This window comes from Pongo pygmaeus, chromosome 6 (assembly GCF_028885625.2).
Source record: "Pongo pygmaeus isolate AG05252 chromosome 6, NHGRI_mPonPyg2-v2.0_pri, whole genome shotgun sequence".
Taxonomy (NCBI): domain Eukaryota; kingdom Metazoa; phylum Chordata; class Mammalia; order Primates; family Hominidae; genus Pongo; species Pongo pygmaeus.
Window position 1 is genome coordinate 8455838 of NC_072379.2, and position 26231 is coordinate 8482068.

The window sequence follows — 26231 nt, forward strand, 5'->3', positions numbered from 1 at the left end:
TGGTTTTCTGTTTCTATGTTAATTCACTTAGAATAATGGCCTCCAGCTGCATCCATGTTGCTGCAAAGGACGTGATTTCATTCTTTTTTATGGCTACATATTATTCCATAGTGTATATGTACCACATTTTCTTTCTGTTTTTTGGCTTTTTTTTTTTTAAGACAGGGTCTTGCTCTGTCACCTAAGCTGGAGTGCAGTGGTACAATCACGGCTTCCTGCAGCCTTGACCTCCCCAGCTCAAGTGATCCTCCTGCCTTAGCCCTGAGGGTAGCTAGGACTACAGGCACACATCACCATGCCCAGCTAATTTTTAAATGTTTTTGTAGACATGGGGCCTTGCTATATTGCCCAGGCTGGTCTCAAACTCCTGGGCTCAAGCTGTCCTTCCACCTTGGCTTCCCAAAGTGCTGGGATTATAGGTGTGAGCCACCATACCTGGCCTGTACCACATTTTCTTTATGTAATTCACCACTGATGGCCACCTAGGTTGATTCCGTGTCTTTGCCATTGTGAATAATGCTGCAACGAACATACGGGTGCATGTGTCTTTTTGGTAGGACGACTTATTTTCCCTTTGGGTATATACTCAGGAATAGGATGGCTGGGTTGAATAATAGTTCAAAGTTCTTTGAGAAATCTCCAAATTGCTTTCTACAGTGGCTGAACAATTAGCTTCTTTCTTATTCTTGGTTATGAAAGCCTAATAGCACCAAGACAGACAAGGTGACATGAGAGAAGCAAGCCTCTATCTTTCTCGGGACATTGGCTCCAGCCTGTCCACCAGCCTCAGCAGCTTGTCTCTGCTTCCCCCCACAGCACCCAGGGAAGTCCTGGTTCCTGCCCTCAGCTCCTTCCTGCTCCGTCCTCAACCAAGCCACCATGCCTGGTGGGTACAAAGGGGAGTGTGGGGATGATGTGGACCCTATGCCTTTCCTGGCACCTCCCGAAAAGGAGAGGATTGAAGCCATGAACAAGCCCTATGACATTAAGAGGTCCTGCTGGGTCAAAGATGAGAAGGAAGGCTTCGTCGCTGGGGAGATCCAGTCTGAACAGGGTGACCAAGTCACCGTGAAGACGATCACCAACCAGGTGAGTGGGGCACGATCTCCAGGATGAAACCAAGTGGCAGGCACCTAGGCCTTTTCTAGGCATGCTCCCGCCCAGAAGGCAGGGTGGCAGAAAGAGCAGGTGCCTCCGAGTCCCATGTGCTGGGGTCAAATCCAGACTCGCCTACACTCAAGCTGTGTGGCCCTGGGCAAGACGCATTCCCTGTCTGAGCTATATCACAATAGAGATTCTGAGACAGATCACATGAAAGCACTTCATAGACTCTAAGACAGTACCATGCGTAGGGGATGATCGTGAGAGTTACTTATCTTTGATGTCACAAACAGCTCTCAAGTGGAAGCTATTTTCTAAGCATGAGAATGAGCATGTCACTCATGAGCAGTGTCACTGTGTGCCATGGCCCCTGGTGGCATGAGGGACATGAGAGAGGGCACAGAACACCCTGGCTCACTGGGTGAGCTCTTCAGCTGCATGAAGAACAGATGGTAGTTCCCAGGTCCCTTGGAGCATGGCGGTGGTGTGCTGGATGTGATGGCTTCTGATGGCTTTTAACAGGTTGCAAGGACCCAACCTGGCTAGTGATGGCTTGCAGGGACTCAACCTGGCTTACCATGGCTAGCAAGGACCCAGTCTGGCTTCTCATGGATTGCAGGGATCCAACCTGGCTGGTGATGGTTTGCAAGGACCCCAACACTAAACAATGAGGGATTTTCCAGCCAGATGTTAAACATTGGGTAGCTTGCTATCAGCCACGATGGAAGTATTTACACCACGGAAATGGGAACATGCTGTAAATCAGGGGTGCTTCCCCCCAGACAGCTGGTTTACCAACCCACCCTTGTCTCTGCCGGCCCACACTACGTCTGACTGTGAGATATGACTTGAGAGAATGGATAGAAAATTTGGTTTATTAGGCTGGGTGTGGTGGCTCATGCCTGTAATCCCAGCACTTTGGGAGACCAAGGCAGGAGGATTACTTGGGCTCAGGAGTTTGAGACTGGCCTTGGCAACTTGGTGAGACCCTATCTTTATTTTTAAAAAATAATAACAATTTTTATTAGAATTTTTTAAATTTGGTTTATTTTAAATGGGTAAGGGCAGGGGTCTCTTGTATTCTTGGCAGACCCCTGGTGAGGCACTTGACACATTGTCTAATCCTTTTGGCAATCTTATGTGGTAGGATTTATTGACCCTATTTTGCAGAGAAGGAAAAATGAGGATCAAGGGCACTTTAGGAGACCTGTGCACATTGCAAAAATAGCAAATGATGAACTTGGATTCAAACCCACTGTATCTGGCTCATATGCCCGTGCCCCTTCTATGTTACCATTCCATCTCTCCATGGTAGGCTGCCAAGAGGGAGGCATGAGCCATTGCACCCGGCCACTTTTCCATTTAAGAAAAAAGACATTACCCTGCTCCCTCCAAACCACCTTCAAGGATAAAATTGAAAGCAAGCAAGCAAAGAAGACAAAAAAAAAAAAAAAAAAAAAAAACAGAGCAATGAGTGTTCAGCAATAAATATGTTAGCACCTGCGAGTGTTCAGCAATAAATATGTTAGCACCTGCGAGGTCCATTCCTGGTTAATTTCTTGATTAAAAGAAGTCAGAGGCCAGGCGCGGTGGCTCAAGCCTGTAATCTCAGCACTTTGGGAGGCCGATACAGGCAGATCACTTGAGGCTAGGTGTTTGAGACCAGCCTGGGCAATATAACGAGGCCCCGTTTCTACAAAAAATTAGCCAGGTGTGGTGGTGCATCCCTGTACTCCCAGTTACTTAGGAGGCTGAGCCAGGAGGATCGCTTGAGCCCAGGAAGTTGAGGCTGCAGTGAGCTAGGATTGCACTGCTACACTCCACCCTGGGTGACAGAGAGAAACTTTGTCTCAAAAAAAAAGGAAGCCAGAGACCTCAGTGATCAGAACTGGCAACAGCTGTATTTTTCTCTGCACCTGTCTTCGAGAGGAGCAGTGGTAAAAAGATATAGTTGGGTGGAAATGGATTTGAACGAAAGTCAAGCTTAATTCCCAGGAGAAACAGTTTTCAGAGAGGAGAGTGCTGCAGTGTCGTGAGAAGTGATGGGTGATGATAGTAGAGCCCCAGGGTGCATCCAAGTTTGGATGCACATTTAAGGACAACACAATTTCCTTGAGTATCTGCAAAAGACAGGGCTGGCCAGCCGGGTTTGGGACAGAAAAGATGGAGCCTGTGGCGCTGGCTTCCCTGGCTCCTAAAATAAAGGCCAAGTTCTCCATTCCTCGCTGAAAGCGAAGTGTCTGCACGTGGACGAGGACCAGAGATCTGGAAACCCCTGGAAATGAATTCAGAATAAAACCCAGCTTGAGGCCAGGCATGATGGCTCATGCCTGTAATCCCACCACTTTGGGAGGCCAAGAAGGGCGGATCACCTGAGGTCAGGAGTTTGAGACCAGCCTGGCCAACATGGTGAAACCCCATCTCTACCAAAAATACAAAAATTAGTCAGGTGTGGTGGCCTGTGCCTGTAATCCCAGCTACATAGGAGGCTGAGGCAGGAGAATTATTTGAACCCAGGAGGTGGAGGTTGCAGTGAGTTGAGATCACGCCACTGCACTCCAGCATGAGTGACGGAGTGAGACTCTGTCTCAGAAAAAAACAAAAAACAAAAACAAAAACAAACAAACAAACAAAAAACAGCTTGATTTACTAAGGGTGTGGTAACCATTACGGGGAGTGGGGCTGGATTTTCCAGAACTGTCAAGATTTCAAATTATCTGCCTATTGTACTAATAAATTATTTAAAGTCCCAGAAATCCCAGTATGGATTCAGGCCTCACATTTAAGGCTGCAGGCAGTCAAAAGATATTTGTTTTCTAGATCGTGTGCCTTCAGCTTTGATCCCAGATGCTGGAGCTTCTTCAGAGCTGGCGATGGTTTTTGTTTTTTTGTTTTGTTTTGTTTTTTTCTTGCTCTGTCACCCAGGCTGGAGTGCAGTGGCATGATCTCCACTCGCTGCAACCCCCGTCCCCTGGGTTCAAGTGATTCTCCTGCCTCAGCCTCCCAAGCAGCTGGGATTACAAGTGTGCGCTACCACGCCCAGCTAATTTTTGTATTTTTAGTAGAGACGGGGTTTCGCCATTTTGGCCAGGCTGGTCTCTAACTCCTGACCTCAGGTGATCCACCCACCTCGGCCTCCCAAAGTTCTGGGATTACAGGCATGAGCCACTGCACCCGGCCTAGTTTTCATTCATAGATGAAGAAATTGGGGTGCAGCATGCGGAAGAGATCTGCCCACATGGCATGGGTGCAAACACACCTACTGATGAACACTCATTACCGTTTTCTTTTTTTTCTTCTTTTCTTGCTTGCTTTCAATTTTATCCTTGAAGGTGGCTTGGAGGGAGCAGGGGAGTGTCTTTTTTCAAATGGAACAGTGGCTACATGTGGTGGCTTACACCTGTAACACTTTTGGGGGCCAAGATGGGAGGATCACTGGAGGCCAAGAGTTCAAGACCAGCATGGGCAACATAGCAAGACCTTGTCTCTAGAAAAAAAATTTAAAAATTAGCCAGGCGTGGTGGTGTGCACCTGTAGTCCCAGCTACTTGGGAGGCTGAGGCAGGAGGATGGCTTGAGCCCAAGAGATCGAAGCTGCAGTGAGCTATGATTGTACCACTGAACTCCAGCCTGGGCAACAGAGCAAGATTATGTCTCAAAAAATTAAATTAAATTAAAAATTCAAAAATAGAAAAGTTTGGCTGGTCTGAAGGTAGTGAGTTATCTCAATTGATTGTTCATGGTCAGTTACAGATCAAAATCCTTGTTCCATTCTTCCCCCCACTCTTCTCATTACTGCACTTAGTCTTTAAAAAAGAGAGAGAGAAATGGAAAAGCTCATTGCTATTTCAAAATCACCGCTAACTCTCAAGGCAGAGAGCCAAGGGTCACATCTCTGCAAAGTGTCCATGGGATCAAAGAGTAAGCTCTGATCATCTATCAGGATGGATTTGGCTGGAAGAGAAGCACAGCCCAGAGGTTCTCTGTAACATAGGGAGGGAACGTCATAGTTTATAAGGTATTTTTACATGATTCCACTTAAGTTCATATAATTCTCCCAGCAACCTACCAAGGAGGCTACTGTCATCTCAACTTCAGAGAGGAGGCAGTTGAAGCTGCATTGGCCTCAGAAGTGCCTCCCCATCCCAGGACACACAGGGGGATGTGGCTGGACCAGGACTTGGGTCCACTGGATGCTCCACTCCATCTCCTTCTGGGACTCCAGAAGGTGTGTGGTGACCTGGGCCAGATGCCCCATGCCTGGGACAGCACTATTTCCTGATGTCTGTGCTTCTGTGTCTTGACATCCCCAGACACTCACTGTGAAGAAGGATGATATCCAGCAGATGAACCCACCCAAATTCTACCAGGCCAGCGACATGGCAGACATGACCTTCCTGAATGAGGCCAGTGTCCTAGACAATCTGCGCCAACGCTACACCAACATGAGGATCTATGTGAGTGCCGGGGATGGGGTGAGTCGGGGGAGGAAGGAGTGGCTGCAGATCTTCTGCTCTTCTTTTGATGAGGAGGGGGGTAGCTACTCCACCCTCCCCAGCTCCCAGTACACATTATAACTTAGACAAAGGCACAGGGACCACGTTTCTGACATGTTAGAATTTCCACCGAAAGCCTTCGGCATCTCAGTAATGGCACCATCTCCATGAGCAGCTGAAACACCTGTTGCTGAGGCTGTCACTCAAAAATCTTCCTCCTCATGTTCCTCCCCTCTTCCTCAAACTCTCAAATCAAAACATCATTTTTCCCCTAGTGACTTCATGTGCCATTATTAGAAGTCCATCCATCCATCTATCCATTCATCCATCTATCCATCCATCCAAACATCCATCCATCCAAACATTCATCCATCCAAACATTTATCCATCCAAACATCCATCCATCCATCCAAATATCTATCCATCCATCCAAACATCTATCCATCAACCCAAACATCCAACCATTCATCCATCCATCCATCCATCCACCCATCCATCCATTCATCCAAACATCTATCCGTCAATCCATTCATCCACCTATCCAAACATCCATCCATCCATCCATACGTCTAAACATCTATCCATCAATCCAAACATCCAAACATTCATCCACCTATCCAAACATCCATCCATCCATCAACCAAACATCCATCCATCCATCCACTCATCCACCCATCCAAACATCCAAATATCCATCCATTCAATCATTAATCAAAACACTCATCCACCCATCCATCCAACAAACATTGAGGAAATGTGATTTAATTGTAGCCTGAGGCACTTAGGAAGGACAACCAACTGCATCCTTGAAGAAGTTCAGTTTCACTTTATCTGACATGATGACCAGAGTGAGTTACATTCAGTCCCCTGAGTGTCTTGGAAATCTTAAGACAGAAAGATGATTTCCTGAAGGTGTTGCAGCTTAACTCCCAAAATGGGTTGTCTAAGGACGTGTTGGTGTTTGCCTCTCTAGATGTCTTTATTTAAAAGGAAAGAGGCTTATCTGGCAGGAATAGGTGAGGAGCAGCCTGACTCCCAGGTCAGGAGCTGCCAGGGGTTCCCCTTCCCTGGGTCTATGGTTATAGTCAAGAGGGCTTCTGTGACCCCAGATTCATCCTCCTTTAATACCATTACTGTGGTCTAGATTCAGGCCCCAGCAGTACCATAGCCCCGGGTGTTGCTGGAAGGTCTCTGAAAAGCTCTTGAAGATATTTGCTAGGTCTGGAGGTTAGCAGGGCATCCTTGGACCCCAGGTCTAGAAAGAGCCACACCCACCCCCGGCTGAACCTAGAGCCTGGGCTGAGAATGTCAAGGTGCAGGCTCAAACGTCAAGCTCAGGACAAGGGCTTACCTGGGGCTGCTCTGCCCGCAAGCCCTTGTTCCTCCTGGGTGACCACATCATGACTTTGGGCCAAGGGACTGCAGGCTTTGTGGAGTATAGCCTGAGAGACCAGGGCAGGGAGTCCCCTCCTACATTAAAGCGCCTCGATAGAGCCACTAATGCAACAATTCTAGCTGGCAAGGGCTACTCCCATGATCCCAGCTGCTTCTCTCTCAATTCCTCCTGACCACAGCAGGGAGGTAACTGGCTTCCAGGATGCTGTCTGCCCTCACCCCACAGCTGAGACAGGCTGGAGGGGAAGAGTGACTCCATGGCTGGCGTCCCAGGATGAGACACTGTGTGTCATACTCTCAGCTGTTCCACTGAGTTTCCTTCATCGTCTCTTTGTCTTTTTTCCTGTGGATCAGTTTGTACTTAATAAGTTTCCTTTTGAAAATTCAACATATCCCAGTTATGCTAAGGAGAAGCTGGTGGCAGGGAGAGGGGTGGATAGGGAGCAGTTATTCTTACTTGGTTCAAAATGGAAGGGTTTAAAGTTGAACTGAAACCAAGTACTTGGTGGACGCTTAGAGGGCAATGTGACTGTCCAGCAAGGAGAAGGGAAATTTAAGATTCATAGATTTGGCCATTTCCTGTCTTCACGTATTCTTCCCGCTCTTAATGTATTTAATGATGTAATTGGTTTTTCTGGGGTTTTTTGTTTGTTTGTTTGTTTGAGATGGAGTCTCACTCTGTTGCCCAGGCTGGAATGCAGTGGCACAGTCTCACCTCATTGCAACCTCTGCTTCCTGGGTTCAAGCGATTCTCCTGCCTCAGCCTCCTCAGAAGCTGGGATTACAAACATGCGCTACCACGCCCAGCTAATTTTTGTATTTTTAGTAGAGACAGGGTTTCACCATGTTGGTCACGCTGGTCTCGAACTCCTGACCTCGTCATCTGCCCGCCTCAGCCTCCCAAAGTGCTGGGATTACAGGCGTAAGCCACTGCGCCTGGCCTTCCTGTTCTTTTTTTTTAAGCAGGGTGATTTCTTACAAAATCGCAATCTTGGAGTGAAAACAAAGTTGGGGTCTCTTTTTAAGAGTAGGTCAAGGCTGGGCGCAGTGGCTCATGCCTGTAATCCCAGCACTTTGGGAGGCCAACGTGGGTGGATTGTTTGAGAACAGGAGTTCATGACAAGCCTGAGCAACACGGCAAGACTCCTGTCTCTACACAAACAATTTTTTAATTATCCAGGCTTAGTGGGCACATGCCCATAGTCCCAGCTACTTGGGATGTTGAGGTGGAAGAATAGCTTGAGCCCAGGAGGTCAATGCTGCAGTGAGCTATGATCGCACCATTGCACTCCAGCCTGAGAGACAGAGCAGTCTCTGTCTCTAAAAAAAAAAAAAAGAAAGAAAAGAAAAGGAAAAAAAGAGAAAGAAAGAAAAAACAGGTGGTCAAACCTAGCTGCCACAAGTAGGGAACTGCATCCACACAGTGAAGATTCCACAGCTTTTGAATCACCTCAGAAATCTCTCAATAGATTCTCAAGGAAAGCCAGATATATTAAGTGGCAAAAGCAAGATATAAAACAGTACTATAGGCTGGGCACAGTGGCTAACACCTGTGATCCCAGCACTTTGGGAGGCCAAGGTGGGTGGATCCCTTGAGGTCAGGAGTTTGTGATCAGCCTGGCCAATATGGCGAAACCCCATCTCTACTAAAAATACAAACATTAGCCGGGCGTGGTGGCGTGCACCTGTAGTCTCGGCTGCTCAAGAGGCTGAGGCAGGAGAATCGCTTGAATCCGGGAGGCAGAGGTTGCAGTGAACCCAGATGGCACCATTGCACTCCAGCCTGAGTGACAGAGTGAGACTCCATCCACAAAATATATATAAATTTAAAAAACCATGGAAGGAAGTAAAAGAAACTAGCCCAGCATTTACCCGTGGTGAGGGTGGGAGTGGGTATGGAGCAAGTGGAGGGACCTTTTGCAGTATATATGTTACCACAGTGAGCGTTACCTATTCAAATACAGATTGACCCCAACTTACAATGGTTCAAGTTAATGATTTCCGACTTTATGATGGGGCAAAAGCAATACACATTCAATGCACTCCTCGATTTATGATCAAACCCATCGTAAGTTGAAAATATCATAAATCGACTTCCAATATGATATTTTCAACATATGATGGGTTTATCTAGATGTGACCCCATCCTAAGTTGAGGAGTGTCTGTAATTAAATCAAAAGAAAACAAAAACAAATATATATTAAAGAGAAGCCTCATTTAGCTTAATGAATACAGACTCAGATAGTCATAAGATTTTGCCTCCAGAAGGCTGGGTTTTGTTGTTTTTGTTGTTTTTGAGACGGAGTCTCACCCTGTTGCCCAGGCTGGCGTACAGTGGCACGATCTTGGCTCACTGCAACCTCTGCCTCCCAGGTTCAAGCGATTCTCCTGCCTCAGCCTTCCAAGTAGCTAGGATTACAGGCGTGCACCACCACGCCCAGCTAATTGTTTCGTATTTTTGGTAGAGACAGGGTTTCACCATGTTGGTCAGGCTGGTCTCCAACTCCTGACCTCAGGTGATCCACCCGCCTCAGCCTCCCAAAGTTTTGGGATTACAGGCGTAAGCCACCAAACCTGGCAGAAAGCTTGCCTTCTTCACAGCTTGCTCTATGATAAGCTGGGGCCTGAAGGGAACTCTGCTGGGGGAAGAGGGTACCAGGAGGAAAAATCAGCTGACCATCTTCCCTCCCTCCCACCAGACCTACTCGGGCTTGTTCTGCGTGACGGTCAACCCCTACAAATGGCTGCCCATCTACGGGGCCCGTGTGGCTAACATGTACAAGGGCAAGAAGCGCACAGAGATGCCGCCTCACCTCTTCTCCATCTCTGACAACGCCTACCACGACATGCTCATGGGTGCGTCAGGGTGGGCTCTGCTGGGGCAGGGGTGGCGGGAGACAAGCCTTCCTTTGCCATTGCGGCTCCAGATGCATTAAGACCTTGTGATACCCAATCCTAACCCTGACCCTGCACTACCAGTTGAAGTTCTTTGCTAAATTTTGAGCAGCAGCTGCTGCTACCAGGTGCCAGGGCTCAGTGAGTGTGCTGGGCACTTGCTAGGCACCAGCCCTACCTCACACCCTATCTCATTTAAGTTTCACAAACCCGTGGGATGCCAAGGTAAGTAGGTAAGTAACTTGCTCAGAGCTCAATACTCTTAACCATTACCTCTATGATCTTTGCTGCATGTTATAGTGATTCCTCTATGTGATTTTTTTCTTTATTTTGAGATGGAGTTTCGCTCTTGTCGCCCAAGCTGGAGTGCAATGGTGCAATAGCTCACTGCAACCTCCACCTCCTGGGTTCAGGCGATTCTCCTGCCTCAGCCTCCCAAGTAGCTGGGATTACAGGCATGTGCCACCACGCCCAGCTAATTTTTGTATTATTAGTAAAGATGGGATTTCATCATGTTGGCCAGGCTGGTCCTGAACTTCTGACCTCAGGTGATCCACCCATCTCGGCCTCCCAAAGTGCTGGCTTTACAGGCATGAGCCACTGCGCCCAGCCGTGATTTTTTTTTAAGAGACGGGGTCTTTGTTGCCCAGGTTGGAGTGCAGTGGTGCAATCTTAGCTCACTGCAGTCTAGAACTTCTGGGTCAAGCAATCCTCCTGCTTCAGCTTCCTGAGTAGCTGAGACTATAGGAATGCGTCACTATGCCCAGCTAATTTCTTAATGTTTTGTGGAGACAGGGTTTCACCATCTTGCCCAGGCAGGTCTTAAACTCCTGGGCTCCAGCCTCAGCTTCCCCAAATGCTGGGATTACAGGCATGAGTCATGCTGTCCAGCCCTCTGTGATTTTTGTCCTCATTTCTCTTTATGTTGCTTAGGACTGGGTAGCTTTATGGCCACTCCGGGCTGGTAGAAAGAGTGGCTGATAAATTCCTGATTCTTTCTGCAAGGGTGTACACTGCAGGGATGGGCACGTGGCCACAGATCCCACAGGATCCTGAATTTTGGCCTCCAAGTGTAGCCAAGGCCACGATCTAAGCCGGGTGGAATTTGGGGAAGCGCTGACTGGCTGGGGCATTGTCGAATGCCTAGTTTCTAAATGTTTCCTAATTACACCTTCCTGTTTCTTGTTTTCTTCCCTACAGATCGTGAAAATCAGTCTATGCTAATCACGTAAGTGTCTCTTCCATCTCTCAGTCTATACACATATAATTAGATCTGTGTCTTACACGTATAATTAAGCCTTCTTAGAATTAATTGCGGGACTTTGTTTGGAACTCTGCAGGCAGTGAGTGGGCTTCAGGGCGGGTGAGGCTGCACCTGCTAAACTGTTGGGGTGGCCTCCCTGTCCCCAGTACCTCCCCACCTGCCTGTCTATCCTAGCTAGGGGGCAAAATGCGAACAGAAATGTGTACCTTTGAGGCCAGGTGTGGTGGCTCACACCTGTAATCCCAGGGCTTTGGGAGGCTGAGGCAGGAGGATTGCTTGAACCCAGGAGTTTGAGACCAGCCTGGGCAACATAGTGAGACCCCCAGCTCTACAAAAAATTAGCCAGGTGTGGTGGTGCACACTTGTAGTCCCAGCTACTCAGGAGGCTGAGGCAGGAGGATTGCTTGAGCCCAGGAGGTTGAGGCTGCAGTGAGCTATGATCACACCACTGCACTCCAGCCTGGACGACAGAGCAAGACCCTCTCTCAAAAAAGAAAAGAAAAGAAAAGTGCTGTTTTTGTTTTTTTTTTGAGATGGAGTCTTGCTCTGTCACCCAGGCTGGAATGCAGCCTCCACCTCCTGGGTTCTAGCGATTCTGCGGCCTCAGCCTCCTGAGTAGCTGGGATTACAGGTACATGCCACCATGCCTGGCTACTTTTTGTATTTTTAATAGAGACGGGGCTTCACCATGTTGGCCAGGCTGGTCTCGAACTCCTGACCTCAGGTGATCCTCCCACCTTGGCCTCCGAAAGTGCTAGGATTACAGGCGTGAGCCACTGTGCCCGGTTAATTTTTGTATTTTTAGTAGAAACGGGGTCTCACCATGTTGGCCAGGCTAGTCTTGCTCCTTTTCTCTGCAGCTGACCACCCCTCTTCCTGCTTCTCTTGTCCACTCTTTTTCCACCTGCAGCGGAGAATCTGGTGCTGGTAAGACTGAGAACACGAAGAAGGTCATCCAGTACTTTGCCAACATTGGAGGAACTGGCAAACAGACCACAGATAAGAAGGTAGAGCTGACCGGGTGGGCCCATATTTCCGGTCTTCAGGCTTCTGTGACACACACAGTGGCACCCATTCCATCTTCACAGCTGTTCACAGCTTAGGACCATTTTACAGATGAAGAGACTGAGGCTTAGAGAGAAGTGACTTGGGTGGGGTCACACAGGGAGAAGCTGGCTATAGATCAAGGTCTCCTCCCCGAGGACTTGTTCTGCTGCCCCAGGCCATGTCTGCCTCCAGAAGGACAGGTAGCAGAGGAGAAACGGGAAAGTTTGCTGCCTGTTAAGTGACCTCTGCAGGCCCTGGCTGCCCCTTGGGCACAAAGAGCCTTAGCTGGGCAGCCAGCTAAGGCAGCACTAAAGGGCTGACAGTGGCCAGGCGCAGTGGCTCATGCCTATAATCCCAGTACTCTGGGAGGCTGAGGTGGGAGGGTCGCTTGAGTCCAGGAGTTCAAGACCAACCTGGGCAACATAGCAAGACACCATCTCTACAAAAAACTTTAAAAATTAGCTGGGAGTGGTGGCATGTGCCTATAGTCCCAGCTACTCAGGAGGCTGAAGTGGGAGGATCACTTGAGCCCAGGAGTTGGAGGCTGCAGTGAGCCGAGATCGTGCCACTGCACTCCAGCCTGGGCAACAGAACAAAACCGTCTCAAAAAAGGGGTGGGGGGATGTGTAGGGAGGGGTTTCAGACTTGCTCAGGGGGCTCTCTGCCAACAGCAAAGTGAGGAAACAGTAGCTAGGGATCAAGTCCAAGTGGCTGCCCGTGTCCCCAGGTGCCCCTCCCAGTGTCACAGAGCCACAGAGGGACAGACACTGTCAGGCAGTGGCCCTCGTCCCAGGTTACTACATGTAGCCCCTCTGGCCCTGATTTTCTGGCCGCCCCAAAGCCATTCTCCTCCTGGGTTCCCAGCACATGAGCCACTGTCATTTGCAAGCCCAGTCCCTCAGCCCTGGGCTCCCAGGCAGCAGCCAACTGGTCAGCTGACTTTGGGTTTCTTTCTGGGTCAGGGGTCTCTGGAGGATCAAGTCATCCAGGCAAACCCCGTGCTGGAGGCCTTCGGGAACGCCAAGACCATCAGGAACAACAACTCCTCTCGCTTCGTAAGTGTGGGGACCGCATGAGAGGCCCCCTGGGTGGTGGGACGGGGTCACGACCCCGCCCCAGGTAAAGAAATTGAGGCTGGTTTAAATTAAGGTGAAAGGGGTGGGACAAGTGAAGACATCCCCTTCCCAGAGATGTTGAAGGCACAGCAATCAGAATCAAATTGGCAACCAGGAAAAACTAATTCAAAAGACAAATAATCCCTCATGGAATTCAGCTCAAGGTTTGAAGACTCTTCCTAGCCAGTCCAATTGGCCTCAACACCAAGAACTACAAATTGCAAATTTAACAGGTCATTTTGTATCGAAAGATCAATTATGAAGCATCTAGAATTTTTCAATTGTACGAAAACATTCTCTGGGTTCTGCAGAGACCCAGACAGGGTTAACTTTTTTTTGTTTTGATTTTTTTTCCCCTCAGAAATTGGTTTTCTTTGATGTACCCAAGTGTTACATTTCTCAATAAAGAAAAGAAAATCTCCATTAGCATAAAAGAAGGAGGCTGGGCACAGTGGCACACTCCTGTAATCCCAGCACTTTGGGAAGCCAAGGCAGGAGGATCCCTTGAGCCCAGGGGTTTGAGACCAGCCTTGGCAACAGAGCGAGACCACCTGCCATCTCTATAAAAAATAAAAATTAGCCGGGCATGGCCATGCATGCCTGTAATCCCAGCTACTTAGGAGGCTAAGATGGGAGGATCACCTGAGCCCAGGAAGTCAAGGTTGCAATGAGCCGAGATTATGCCAGTGCACTCCAGCCTGGGCAACAGAGTAAGACCCCCTATCTCAGGGGGGATAAAAAGCATCTAATCAGCAAACAGAACCCTCTTTAGTATTAATATTTAAGTCAAGCAGCTTTGATGCAGAACCTTGGCAACAGTGATGGTGGAGGGGATGGGAGGTCACCTGGGGAGACAGATTCACAGCAGCGAGAAGCTGCAACCTCCTTCCAGGCTAGAGGGACATAAGAGAGGTGCTGTCCTGGGGTCCTAGTGGGTTCTTAAACCAGTGCAGCTGTCTGGCGGGAGCTGTAGTCACAGAGGCACCCAGCACCACCTGAGATGCCAACTAGAGAGGAGCAATGCACTGGCGTCGTCTCCCTCACTGCTGGGTCTCGGGCTTCCCATTGGCAGAGCCCAGTGAGCTTGCACAGAGCCTGGGAAAACAGGGCTGGCGGGGGGTGAGGGGAGGAACAGAGGTGAGTACAGACAGGCCGAGGAGCAGCCAAGATAGGGACAAATAGAGAGTCCTGTTTCCGAGAGAACTGATTGACGGCTCTACCATGCAAGCCAGAGAGAAGAATGACATGGAAGGCTCCCGATAAAGAGGCATGGGAGGTGCTCCAAATTCCCATGGTGCCTGGTCTCTACGCAGAATTCCAAAGGGTAGCAGCCCTCCTGCTGGGACTTCTCTCCCCTACAAATGCCCCAAACCAAAGATCCTAGATTTAGCTCCGAGACCTGTCCATGTGTTTCTCTATCTTCGTGGGAAATCCGATACTCCAATAGAGCCCGGTTACATCCCCGCAGGCCCCAATCAGCAACTCTTGGCCAACTCTGGGCCACTTACTGCTCTAAAGCTGTGGACGACCTCCCTCCTGATCCCTCCCTTCTCTTCCCTGCTCAGGGCAAGTTCATCCGAATCCACTTTGGAACCACAGGGAAACTGGCTGGAGCCGACATCGAGAGCTGTAAGTCAGGCCCTCCTTGGAGGGTTTGTCTGGGCAGCTACATAATCTGTGAGGCCTGGTGCAACATGAAAATGAGGGGCTCTTCTTAAAAAAATATTAAGAATTTCAGGCCAGGCGAGGTGGCTTATGCCTGTAATCCTAGCACTTTGGGAGGCTGAGGCGGGAGGGTCGCTTGAGCCCAGGAGTTCAAGACCAGCCTGGGCAACATAGTAAGATCCCATCTCTACAAAAAATGTGAAAAATTAGCCTGGCATGGTGGTACATGCCTGTAGTCCCAGCTACTCAGGAGGCTAAGGCAAGAGGATCACTTGAGCCCAGGAGTTAGAGGCTGCAGTGAACAGTCACCACTGGTGACTGTTGTGGGCTTTATGGAGAAGGGATTCCTGCTTTGAACCTGGGAGGCAGAGGTTGCAGTGAGCCGAGATCACTCCATTGCACTCCAGCCTGGGCAACAGAGCAAGACTCCATCTCAAAAAAATAAATAAATAAAAATAAATGAATAAATAAATAAATAATCACACCACTGCACTCCAGCCTGGGTAACGCAGCAAGACCCTGTCTCTAAAAATAATAATAATAACAATAATAATAATAATAATAAAGGAATTTCGAAACAGCAACAGAGGAGCATTAAACCAAGTGGGAGGTCCTTCTGATTGCAGCCTGTTGGTGCCCAGGAGGCTGGCCCCGTTCCCAGGACTCCCTCCATGGCAGTCAGGTCCCCGGAGGCTGCGTGTCTAGGAAGAGTGAAGCGTGAGGCTCACCACTGGTGACTGTTCTGGGCTTTATGGAGAGGAGATTCCTGCTTTGTATGGAGCCCTGAACTCCAGGGAGACAGCTGTGTACTCACCAGGATCTTCACTTCTTTTTCAGATCTCTTAGAGAAATCTCGTGTCATCTCACAGCAAGCAGCTGAGAGAAGCTACCACATCTTCTACCAGATTCTCTCAAACAAGAAGCCTGAACTTGTTGGTAAAGACCTTTATGTCTATCCACCTGCCCCTGACCTTGCTTTTCTTCTTTTCCATAAGGAAAGAATTCCCATGTGCAAGGAGTCTCGTGTCACTCCTAGGGTTCTGTGATAATGTCTTCAGTTTAAAGTGATGTGAATGGGGCTGGGTGCGGTGGCTCACGCCTGTAACCCCAGGACTTTGGGAGGCAGAGGCAGGTGGATCACCTGAGGTCAGGAGTTCAGGACCAGCCTGGCCAACATGGTGAAACCCCGTCTCTACAAAAATACAAAAAAATTAGCCAGGCATGATGGCAGGTGCCTGTAATCCCAGCTACTTGGGAGGCTGACACAGGAGAATCAGTTGAACCTGGGAGGTGGAGGTTGCAGTGAGCCAAGATCACTCCATTGCACTGCAGCCTGGGCAACAGAGCAAGACTCTGTCTGAAGAAAAAAAAAAAAAAGAAAAGAAAAGTCATGTGAATGTGTTACAGGGAACTTTCTCAACTTTCTATTTGCACATCTCATCCTCATAGTAGCCAGATGAGGACCACTGTGGGCCCATTTCACAGATGAAGCTTTGAGTACCTGCAAAATCTGGGATATAAAACTGGGATGTGAGGCTTTAAACCCTTTATGTCTGCAACCTGCTGCCTCTGAGCCTGATACTCGGGCACCACCACAGGGGTCAGCCCAAGACCATGATCAGCTCTGCCACTGCTTGCATGCACAGTCCCAGCAGGCTCTCCTCTTGGCAGACACAGCCCACACCAGGCACACAGCTCAGAAAGTGGAGTACACTCACCCACTCAACTGGATGCCCTTGTGCAGGCACCAACATGCTCAACTGTCCATGGCAGACCTGCCCAGACATAAAGTGGGAGGAGGGATGAAGACTCAGTCTTACACACACACACCTCCTAACCCAGCCAGAAATAAGGGCATTGAGTACCATTCCCCACCCACAGGTAGGCTTTATTTGTTTGGACAAGTATACTTTTAAATTAACAGCATTTTGAAATTGGGAGACTTCACATAAAAATGCAATTTCCAGCTAGGTGCAGTGGCTCATATCTGTAATCCCAGCACTTTGGGAGGCGAAGGCAGGAGGATCGCTTGAGCCCAGGAGTTTGAGACCAGCCTGGGCAACTTAGCAAGACCCTGTCTCTACAAAAACTAAAAAATGGCTGGGTGCAATGGCTCACACATGTAATCCCAGTACTTTGGGAGGCCGAGGCAGGCAGATCACCTGAACTCAGGAGTTCGAAACCAGCTTGGCCAACATGGCGAAACCCCATCTCTAGTAAAAATACAAAAATTAGCTAGGTGTGGTGGTGGGCACCTGTAATCCCAGCTACTTAGGAGGCTGAGGTGTGAGAATTGCTTGAACCCAGGAGGCAGAGGTTGCAGTGGGCCGAGATTGCACCACCACATTCCAGCCTGGGTGACAGAGTGAGACTCCGTCTCAAAAAAATTTTTTTAAATAAATAAATAACAAAAATTAGCCAGGTGTGGTGGTGCCTGTGGTCTCAGCTACTCAGGAGGCTGAGGCAGGCAGATCACTTAAGCCCAGGAGTTCAAGGCTGCAGTGAGCTATGATTGTGCCACCATGCTCCACCTGGGTGACAGAGCCAGACCCTGTTGAAAGAAAGAGAGAGAGAGAAAGAGGAAGGAAGGAAGGAAGGAAGGGAGGGAGGGAGGGAGGAGAGGTTAGAGATGGCAGAGCAGAAAACCACATGTCACCAAGGGTTAACCTGCTTTGCTATTCTTGGCAGAGAGCTTGCTGCTGGTCCCCAACCCTAAGGAATACCACTGGGTGAGCCAAGGCGTCACCACTGTGGACAACATGGACGACAAGGAGGAGATGCAGATCACAGACGTGAGTGGGCAGGCAGAGCTGGCACAGGACGGGGAGAAGCCTTGGGACTCTGCATGCACGGCCACTAGAACTGGGGTGGCAGTGGGGACAGGAGCCCACTTAGAGCTGCCAGACAGCTGCCCAGATCTTCCCTGGAGATTTCTGGGGTTGCAATCAGCATTTTATTCCAAGCCCATTTTAGCAAGCCAAGTTTCTCTTTGCAGAGTGGAACTAGAATTCCATGGGGACTTCAGGGGCCATCAACCCCATGCAACTTTTCCTCCTCCCCAGCCCAGCTAGAAGTGACTCTGTCATTCTCCCAGTCCCCAACACACTCTCTGGCTCCTCTTATGACACTAAGCACTCATGACTCCTGTTAGGATTATTTGTGTACTAAGTTCTCTCTCCTCTTGGACAACAGAATCAATTCCTGATTTATCTTTGCCTTCCCCTCACCTAGTACCTGGCATGAAGCCTTAACAATAATAATAGTGCCAGGCACAGTAGCTTACACCTATAATCCCAGTGCTTTGGAAGGCTGAAGCAGGAGAATTGCTTGAGTCCAGGAGTTTGAGGCCAGCCTAGGCAACATACTAAGATCCCGTCTCTGCAAAAAAAAAAAAAAATTAAAATTTAAAAATTAGCTGGGTGTGGTGGCACGCACTTGTTATGATAACCAGCTACTCAGAAGGCTAAAGTGGGAGGATCGCTTGAGCCCAGGAGTTCTAGGCTACAATCAGCCATGATCATGCCACCGCACTCTACCCTGGGCAACAAAGTAAGACCCTATCTCAAAAAATAAAATAAAATAATTGGCCGGGCATGGTGGCCCACAGCTGTAATCCCAGCACTTTGGGAGGCCAAGGCAGGGGGATCACTTGAGGTCAGGAGTTCAAGACCAGCCTGACCAACATGGTGAAACCCCGTCTGTACCAAAAATACAAAAAATTAGCCAGACATTGTGGCACATGCCTGTAATCTCAGCTACTCGGGAGGCTGAGGAAGGAGAATCACTTGAACCCAAGAGGTGGAGGTTGCAGTGAGTGGAGATTGTGCCACTGCACTCCAGCCTGGGTGACAGAGGGATGACTCCATCTGTAAATAAATAAATAAATAAATAAATAAAATAAACAAAATTAGCCAGGTGTGGTGGCACGCACCTGTTATCCCAGGTACTTGGGAGGCTAAAGTGGGAGGATCACTTGAGCCCAGGAGTTCTAGGCTGCAGTGAGCCATGATCGTGCCACTGCACTCTACCCTGGGCAAAAAAGTAAGACCCTATCTCAAAAAATAAAATAACAATAATACCTCCCTTTCTTGAGCACTTACTATGTGCCAAGCACTGGACTAAACATTGTCACATCATTCTGATCTATCCTTATCATCATCATTTTGCAGATGATGAAACAGAAGCCAGAGAGGTTACTGTAAATAAATAAAATGACTATATTGCAGAACACCTGATCTGGGCCCCTTGGAGGAAAACAGAACTCTCCCTGTTCAGGGGGTGTCCAACTCCAGCGTCCATGCCCTGCCACAGTGGCCCTTTGGCGTGGCCTCCACTATGTGGAATGAGAGGCCAGGAGTCACATGACTTTGTCTCTCTGTTGCTTTGCAGGAAGCCTTTGATGTGCTGGGCTTCAGCGCCGAGGAGAAGATCGCTGTGTATAAGCTGACGGGAGGTATCATGCACTTTGGGAACATGAAGTTCAAGCAAAAGCCCAGAGACGAGCAAGCTGAAGTGGACACCACTGAGGGTGGGTGCTGGGGCTGGGGCTGCTCGGGGACAAGGTGGCCAGTGCAGGAAGTTCCCTGCTTTCCAGGGCTTTGTGACCATTTTAGGGACATGCCAGCTGTATGTGGCTGCAAACCATGCATGTTCAGACACTGATGTTTTCAGAAAGGCACAATTGAGTCAAGACAGGATTTTGGTTTTTTGTTGTCATTGTTGTTTTCATTTGTATTTATTTTTTGAGACAGGGTCTTGGTTTGTTTCCTAGGTGGGAGCGCAGTGGTGCAGTCACACAATCATGGCTCATTGCAGCCTCAACCTTGTAGGCTCAAATGATCCTCCTGCCTCAAACCTCCTCAGTAGCTGGGACTACAGTGCACGCCACCACGCCTGGCTAATTTTTTAATTTTTTGTAGAAACAGGGTCTTGCTATGTTGCCCAGGCTGGTCTCAAAGCTCCTGGCCTCAAGTGATCCTCCTACCTTAACCTCCCAAAGTGCTGGAATCACAGGCATGAGCCACTGTGCCTAGCTGCCTCCTGACCTTGAGCAAGTGTAGAAACTACCACATCTTTGTTTTCTCATTGGCAAAATGGGATCTCCTCCAACCTCCCTTTCACCCCCTCCGTGAACCACAATAGATGTTGCCAGGTTTCTCCTGGGCATGGCAACATCTTCCTTGTACTCACCTGCTTTTTCCGTCTCCACTCAGTGGCTGACAAAGTTGCCCATCTCATGGGTCTCAACTCCGGTGAACTGCAGAAGGGCATCACCAGGCCCCGGGTCAAAGTCGGCAATGAGTTTGTGCAAAAAGGCCAGAACATGGAACAGTGCCAAAACTCCATTGGGGCTCTGGGCAAGGCTGTCTATGACAAGATGTTCAAGTGGTTGGTGGCCAGGATTAACAAGACCTTGGACACCAAGATGCAGAGGCAGTTCTTCATTGGAGTGCTGGACATCGCTGGCTTTGAGATCTTTGAGGTGTTCCTGGCCTTGCATTTGGTTTTTGCTTTGGGGTGGCTGTCCTCCTTATATAAGCTACTTTTTTGCTTATATAAGTTATAAAGTTCTCTTGTTTCTCACCTTGGACCTGGGGCAGACCAATCTCGGTTTGCCACTGGATCTCTGACTTTTGGACTCCAGAAATTTCCAGCTTCATTTGTATTGTGCCAAGTCATAAAGAATGGTGTGAACTTTAAGGATGGGATGAGTGGTGTGCTGAAGCCAGCCTGTGCTGGCTAACAAGAGCTGATTGTGAAATTTTCAGGAATTTTGTGAGCCAGTTGACATCACGTTGATAGCTTGAAATTAGCCATGGCTTGAATATTTACACCATGGACATTGGCAAACACTATAAATCAGGGGTTTGGTTTTAAGAAGAGCTGATTTATCAGCTCACCACTAAAAAAAAAAAAGCTTGTAAACCCCTTGTATTAGTCCATTTTCAAACTGCTATAAAAAACTACCTGAGACTGGGTAATTTATAAAGAAAAGAGGCTTAATTGACTGACAGTTCTGCATGGCTGGGGAGGCCTCAGGAAACTTACAACCATGGCGAAAGACAAAGGGGAAGCAGGCATATCTTACATGGTGGCAGGAGAGAGAGAGCAAGGGGGGAGGTGCCAAATACTTTTAAACCATCAGATCTCATGAGAACTCCCTTGCTATCATGAGAACAGCATGAAGGAAATCTGACCCTATGATCCAATGTGGGGATTACAATTCGAGATGAGATTTGGATGGGGACATACAGCCAAACCATATCACCCCTTAAACTCCTTCATCTTACAGATGAGGAGGAGAAAAATTACAAAGAGACAAACTGCCCTCAGGCATACGGGGGTCAGATCCATAGAGCATTTCGAGTGATTTCCATCCCTGGAAAGAAAATGGTTATTTCTTCAATGATTTCTATTCAGTCTGGGGCCACGTGCAGTGGCTCATGCCTGTAATCCCAGCACTGTGGGAGGCAAAGGTGGGAGGATCACTTGAGCCCAGGAGTTTGAGACCAGCCTGGGCAACAGGGTGAGACCTCATCTTTTTTTATTTTTATTTATTTATTTTTTTGAGACAGAGTTTCACACTTTTTGCCCAGGCTGGAGTACAATGGTGCCATCTCAGCCCACTGCAACCTCCACCTCCAGGGTTCAAGTGATTCTCCTGCCTCAGCCTCCCAAGTAGCTGGGATTACAGGCATGCACCACCACGCTTGGCTAATTTTGTATTTTTAGTAGAGGTGGGGTTTTACCATTTTGGCCAGGCTGGAGACCTCATCTCTTTAATATATATATTTTATATATATATATGTGTATATATATGTGTGTATATATACATATACACATATATATGTGTGTATATATATACATATAATATATATACATATGTGTATATATATCTACATATATATTATATATACATATATTGTATGTATATATATATATTTCTGTTTACCATACAGGACTGAAGTCTGGTTGCCTGGATTTTGGGTCTGAACATCATACTGTGTGGCCCGAGGCATGTGTTAAACCACTTTGTGCCTCTGCCTCTGTAGGGGAGGGAACAGAGAGCTACTTCTCATAGGGTGCTGAATGGCCAGTGTCAGGCACTTAGGGCAGTGCCTGACACTAGTGGGCCCTCTGCAAAGTTTTGCTTTGCTTGTGGTCGCTTCATTCAATCCTGGGAGAGGCTCTCTGTGCCTGTGCTGACGCCCCTCTTTCTGCCCTCCTGCCACCACAGTTCAACAGCTTTGAGCAGCTGTGCATCAACTTCACCAACGAGAAGCTGCAGCAGTTCTTCAACCACCACATGTTCGTGCTGGAGCAGGAGGAGTACAGGAGGGAAGGCATCGAGTGGGTCTTCATCGACTTTGGCCTCGACCTGCAGGCCTGCATCGACCTGCTGGAAAAGGTGACTTGCTTCTCAAAGGAGGGGCTTGGAGAGAGGCCAGGGCCAAGGGATGTCACTGGTGCATGCAGGGAGGTGGCACTTGGCTTCAGGGAAGTCAGTGACACCACCGATGACTTTCTTTGGTATGACCTCTAGCTCCCCATCTACAAAATGGGTACTGAAGTGACTGCAATGACTACTGTTCGTTGGGCTATTGTATGCCACCATTCGTTGGATCATCACAACCTACTGTATGTGGGGGAGGGGATACTTTTATTACACCCATTTCACAGATGGGAATATTGAGGCACAGAGAAGGGAACTCGCTTGTCCAAGTTCCCATAACCTGTGAGTGGCAGAGTCAGGCTCTGACCCAGGCAATATAATAGTTTCACCTATAACCACATCCACATGTAAGGTTTTAGCAAATGGTCCCCTTCAAGAACGTGTGTTGTGGCCAGGCATGGTGGCTCACACCTGTAATCCCAGCAATTTGGGAGGCTGAGGCGGGTGGATCACCTGAGGTCAGGAGTTTTGAGACCAGCCTGGCCAACATGGTGAAACTTCATCTCTAATACAAAAATTAGCCAGGTGTGGTGGTGGGCACCTGTAATCCCAGCTACTCGGGAGGCTGAGGCAGGACAATCACTTGAACCTGGAAGGCGGAGGTTGCAGTGAGCCGAGATTGCGCCACTGCACTCCAGCCTGGGTGACACAGCGAGACTCTGTCTCAAAATAAATAAATTAAATTAAAAAAAAAAAAAAGCAGAGAGCACAGTTGGCATTGACTTCCCCATTTTTCAGAAGGCCAAGCTTGCCAGGGGCCACTGTTTAGGTGGGATTAGCATTTGGGGAGCTATCTGGCTCCTTCAGATCTCAGTCTTCCCTTCTGTTGGACTCGATGAATTCAGCCTCTTTCAAGTCTTAATGGCCATGGTGTTTGATGACAAGGTCATGGAGCACCAGGCACTGTTCCCAGATGTCACTGCACAGAGTCCTGCTTCCTGGATGCCCACGTGGGTGTCTGGTGCATCTCTACACTGGCCCTGGGCTCAGTGCCAGTTTGTCCTCTTTTGGGTCCTGCCACCTCCTCTAACATCACCCTGTTCTCTTCCCTCCCAGCCCATGGGCATCTTCTCCATCTTGGAGGAACAGTGCGTCTTCCCCAAAGCCACCGATGCCACGTTCAAGGCAGCCCTGTATGACAACCACCTGGGCAAGTCCAGCAACTTCCTGAAGCCCAAGGGGGGCAAGAGCAAGGGGCCCGAGGTCCACTTTGAGCTCGTTCACTATGCAGGCACCGTGAGTACTGGCCTCAGGGTCCCTCTGTGTTTCGGGTCCCAGCTGGCTGCCGCCACTGCCGCTGTTGTAGGTACATGCTGACACACCCCTCCAGAGACGTCCCACTTCCACTAGTGCACAACCATGGTATAACAGGGTAATCAGCCAATTGAAATGAGCTCTGCTCACACCTCCTCATCACTTCTCCAAGGGAGATACCCATTAGGGAACAGCCATCAGACCCGTCCAGGCCACACCCTGCCCAGGCCCATCAGACCTGTCCGGGCCCTTGGTTTGACAGCTGAACTTCAGCCTTGGCCAGAAATGACAACATTTGCAAAAAGAACAAAAAAGAACAAACAAAAAAATTCCACAAGCCCATTAATTACTCCCAACTGATAACCTGGCTCTCTGACAGCTCATAGCCACCAAACCAACAAGGTGACATATATAGAGTGGCTTTTTCACTCATAACAAACTTAGTCCTTGGGAAGTGGGGAAATTAAGTGCAGCCAGGACTCAGGTTGCATTTGCATAATTAATAGGGGAGGTGACGTTCGTCCTGCCAGCTTATGAGAATGCATTTGGTTTCCTTGGGATTTTATTATCGCTGTAAGTGCCAATGCTCCTGTTACCAACAGAGGTTGCTGAGCCTCTGTGGGTTTGACTGCCATGAAACAGCGGCCTTAAGACAGGGCTGTCAGGAAAGTCATGATGGCATTGGGCATCAGGGCCAAGGCTTTATGATACCATCAACCGTAACCGTAATGCCAGTTGCTTGTAAAATGGATGTGGCCGATACTTGGAGCAAACAGCAGGCTTGGGACCAAATTGCAGCTCTCCATCCCCTCTTCCCACACTGAACTGAGAAGAGTTCCTTATTTATAGCAATGGAATATTCAAAGTCAAGTGGGACCTGTGCATTTCCAAGAAGGCCCTAAAATAAGGCAGAGATGACAAATGTCTTTGTGCTGCACAGGAGATGGCAAGCCCAGAAGTTCTGGCATCTCCTCTACTTACCTCACTTCTCTGTGCTCAATGGAAGGACCTGAAAGACTCCTTCCTCCTTATCCTTGCCATGGGGACCATGTGGCAAGATGGGAAGCAGAAATTAGTGGATGTCCAAATACCTGGATATATGGAGCCCCCAGTGCTGGATGGATGGAGCCCCCTTTCCACCAGCCAATGACCCTACAGTGATGTAAGACAGTGTGCATGCTCCCCTAGCAAGGAGAGACCCTACAGTGTTTCAAGTGGGGCTGCATGCTTCCCAGCAAAGAGATTTCTTCATGTAGCTCGGGATTCTACAGCCACGGTCAGTCACTGACAGCAAACCACTGGGCAGAAGAAGACCCAAGGGTCAGGGAGGGTCAGTGTGGCTGGCAGAGTAAGCTGTGCAAGAGAATGTCACACAGCCCAGGAGAGAGTAGCAGGGGAGTCTGGGTTTATGTGCAAAGCTCAGAGTTGGGGTATCCTAGATGCACAAACTGCAAATGCCCAAGAAGGCAGATGATGGAGCCTCCAACTCAGATGGGGCTTCAGGGACATCCCAGGACACCAGGAGAGTCATGAGGACAAGAACTGGAGCCCCAGGATGTGGGGGTGAAAGTTGGTCCTGGGAGCTGAGAACCGGAGAGAGCTGTAGGAGGGGCTCTAGCTGTGGCACCTGAAAGGGAGAGGCTGAACCTCAAAGTTACCCACTGGCGTTTGCCCTCTCCAGGTGGGATATAACATCACAGGCTGGCTGGAGAAGAACAAAGACCCCCTGAATGAAACAGTGGTGGGCTTGTTCCAGAAATCGAGTATAGCAATCCTGGCCCTTCTCTTCAAAGAAGAGGAGGCTCCAGGTAGGGCTGACCCCTTGTTGTGTCCAGTCTCCCTGTGCTGATGCCCTTTAGTGGCCAAAATGGAAAGAAGGAACCAAAACTCTTTGATTCAACTCTTGTGGAATGAGTGAGTGAGTGAGTGAATGAGTGAACCGATGAATGAATGAATGAATGAAAAGTGGCTTGAGATAGGCCATGGATGATACTGCAAAAGAGGCAAGCAGAGGCAACATGGGAGCTTCCAATGACTGAATTGATTGCTGGGCACATCTTGCCTCTAGGTAGATGGATACTGCTTTGGAAAAGTTGACACCCAGATGTTCTGTCTCTTTTCTGTTTCCCTCTCTCTTGTCAGAAGCAAATGCCAAGCTCAGTCCTGCCTCCCTTCCAATAGAGGTCATGTGGCTCATAGAGGAATGCCCTGGTGGATGCTGCCCCATAGGGTTGCCAATTAGTGGGGCCAGAAACACCAGTCTCCCTGGTCTCACCACCAAAGTGCACCTTCTCCCATGGTCTATGGGTGCTTCTTCCTCCCCAGGAAATGGGAGCAGTTTGTCACCTTGCACCAGAAATCACAAAAGGCTGCACCCTCCCAAGGAGCACAGCAGCTCTTTTGACAATTACGCTGTAGCCAGCCCATTTGACCACTCCCTGGTAGATCTCATTTTCCTCATGTGAGGGTCCCCCTTATCCAGCCCTAAGATAAGACTTTTTAAATCCAAAGAATGCATGTGCTTTGCTGCAGAGTGCTTAATGGGG

General features: G+C 48.8%; 1 protein-coding gene across 1 annotated transcript in view; it reads left to right on the forward strand.

The window, feature by feature from the left end:
• The first annotated feature begins 879 nt into the window (after positions 1-879).
• The window catches only part of LOC129041678 (myosin-16), a 71965-nt gene continuing 46613 nt past the window's right edge, over positions 880-26231 (forward strand). Inside the window, exons 1-14 of the mRNA XM_054497113.1 lie at positions 880-1089; positions 5414-5557; positions 9692-9848; positions 11088-11115; positions 12062-12158; positions 13161-13253; positions 14879-14942; positions 15816-15914; positions 17667-17774; positions 19372-19506; positions 20192-20460; positions 22216-22386; positions 23488-23667; positions 25367-25493. Of these exons, the coding sequence (XP_054353088.1) occupies positions 880-1089; positions 5414-5557; positions 9692-9848; positions 11088-11115; positions 12062-12158; positions 13161-13253; positions 14879-14942; positions 15816-15914; positions 17667-17774; positions 19372-19506; positions 20192-20460; positions 22216-22386; positions 23488-23667; positions 25367-25493 (1882 nt within the window). The remainder of the gene's footprint in view (positions 1090-5413; positions 5558-9691; positions 9849-11087; positions 11116-12061; positions 12159-13160; positions 13254-14878; positions 14943-15815; positions 15915-17666; positions 17775-19371; positions 19507-20191; positions 20461-22215; positions 22387-23487; positions 23668-25366; positions 25494-26231) is intronic.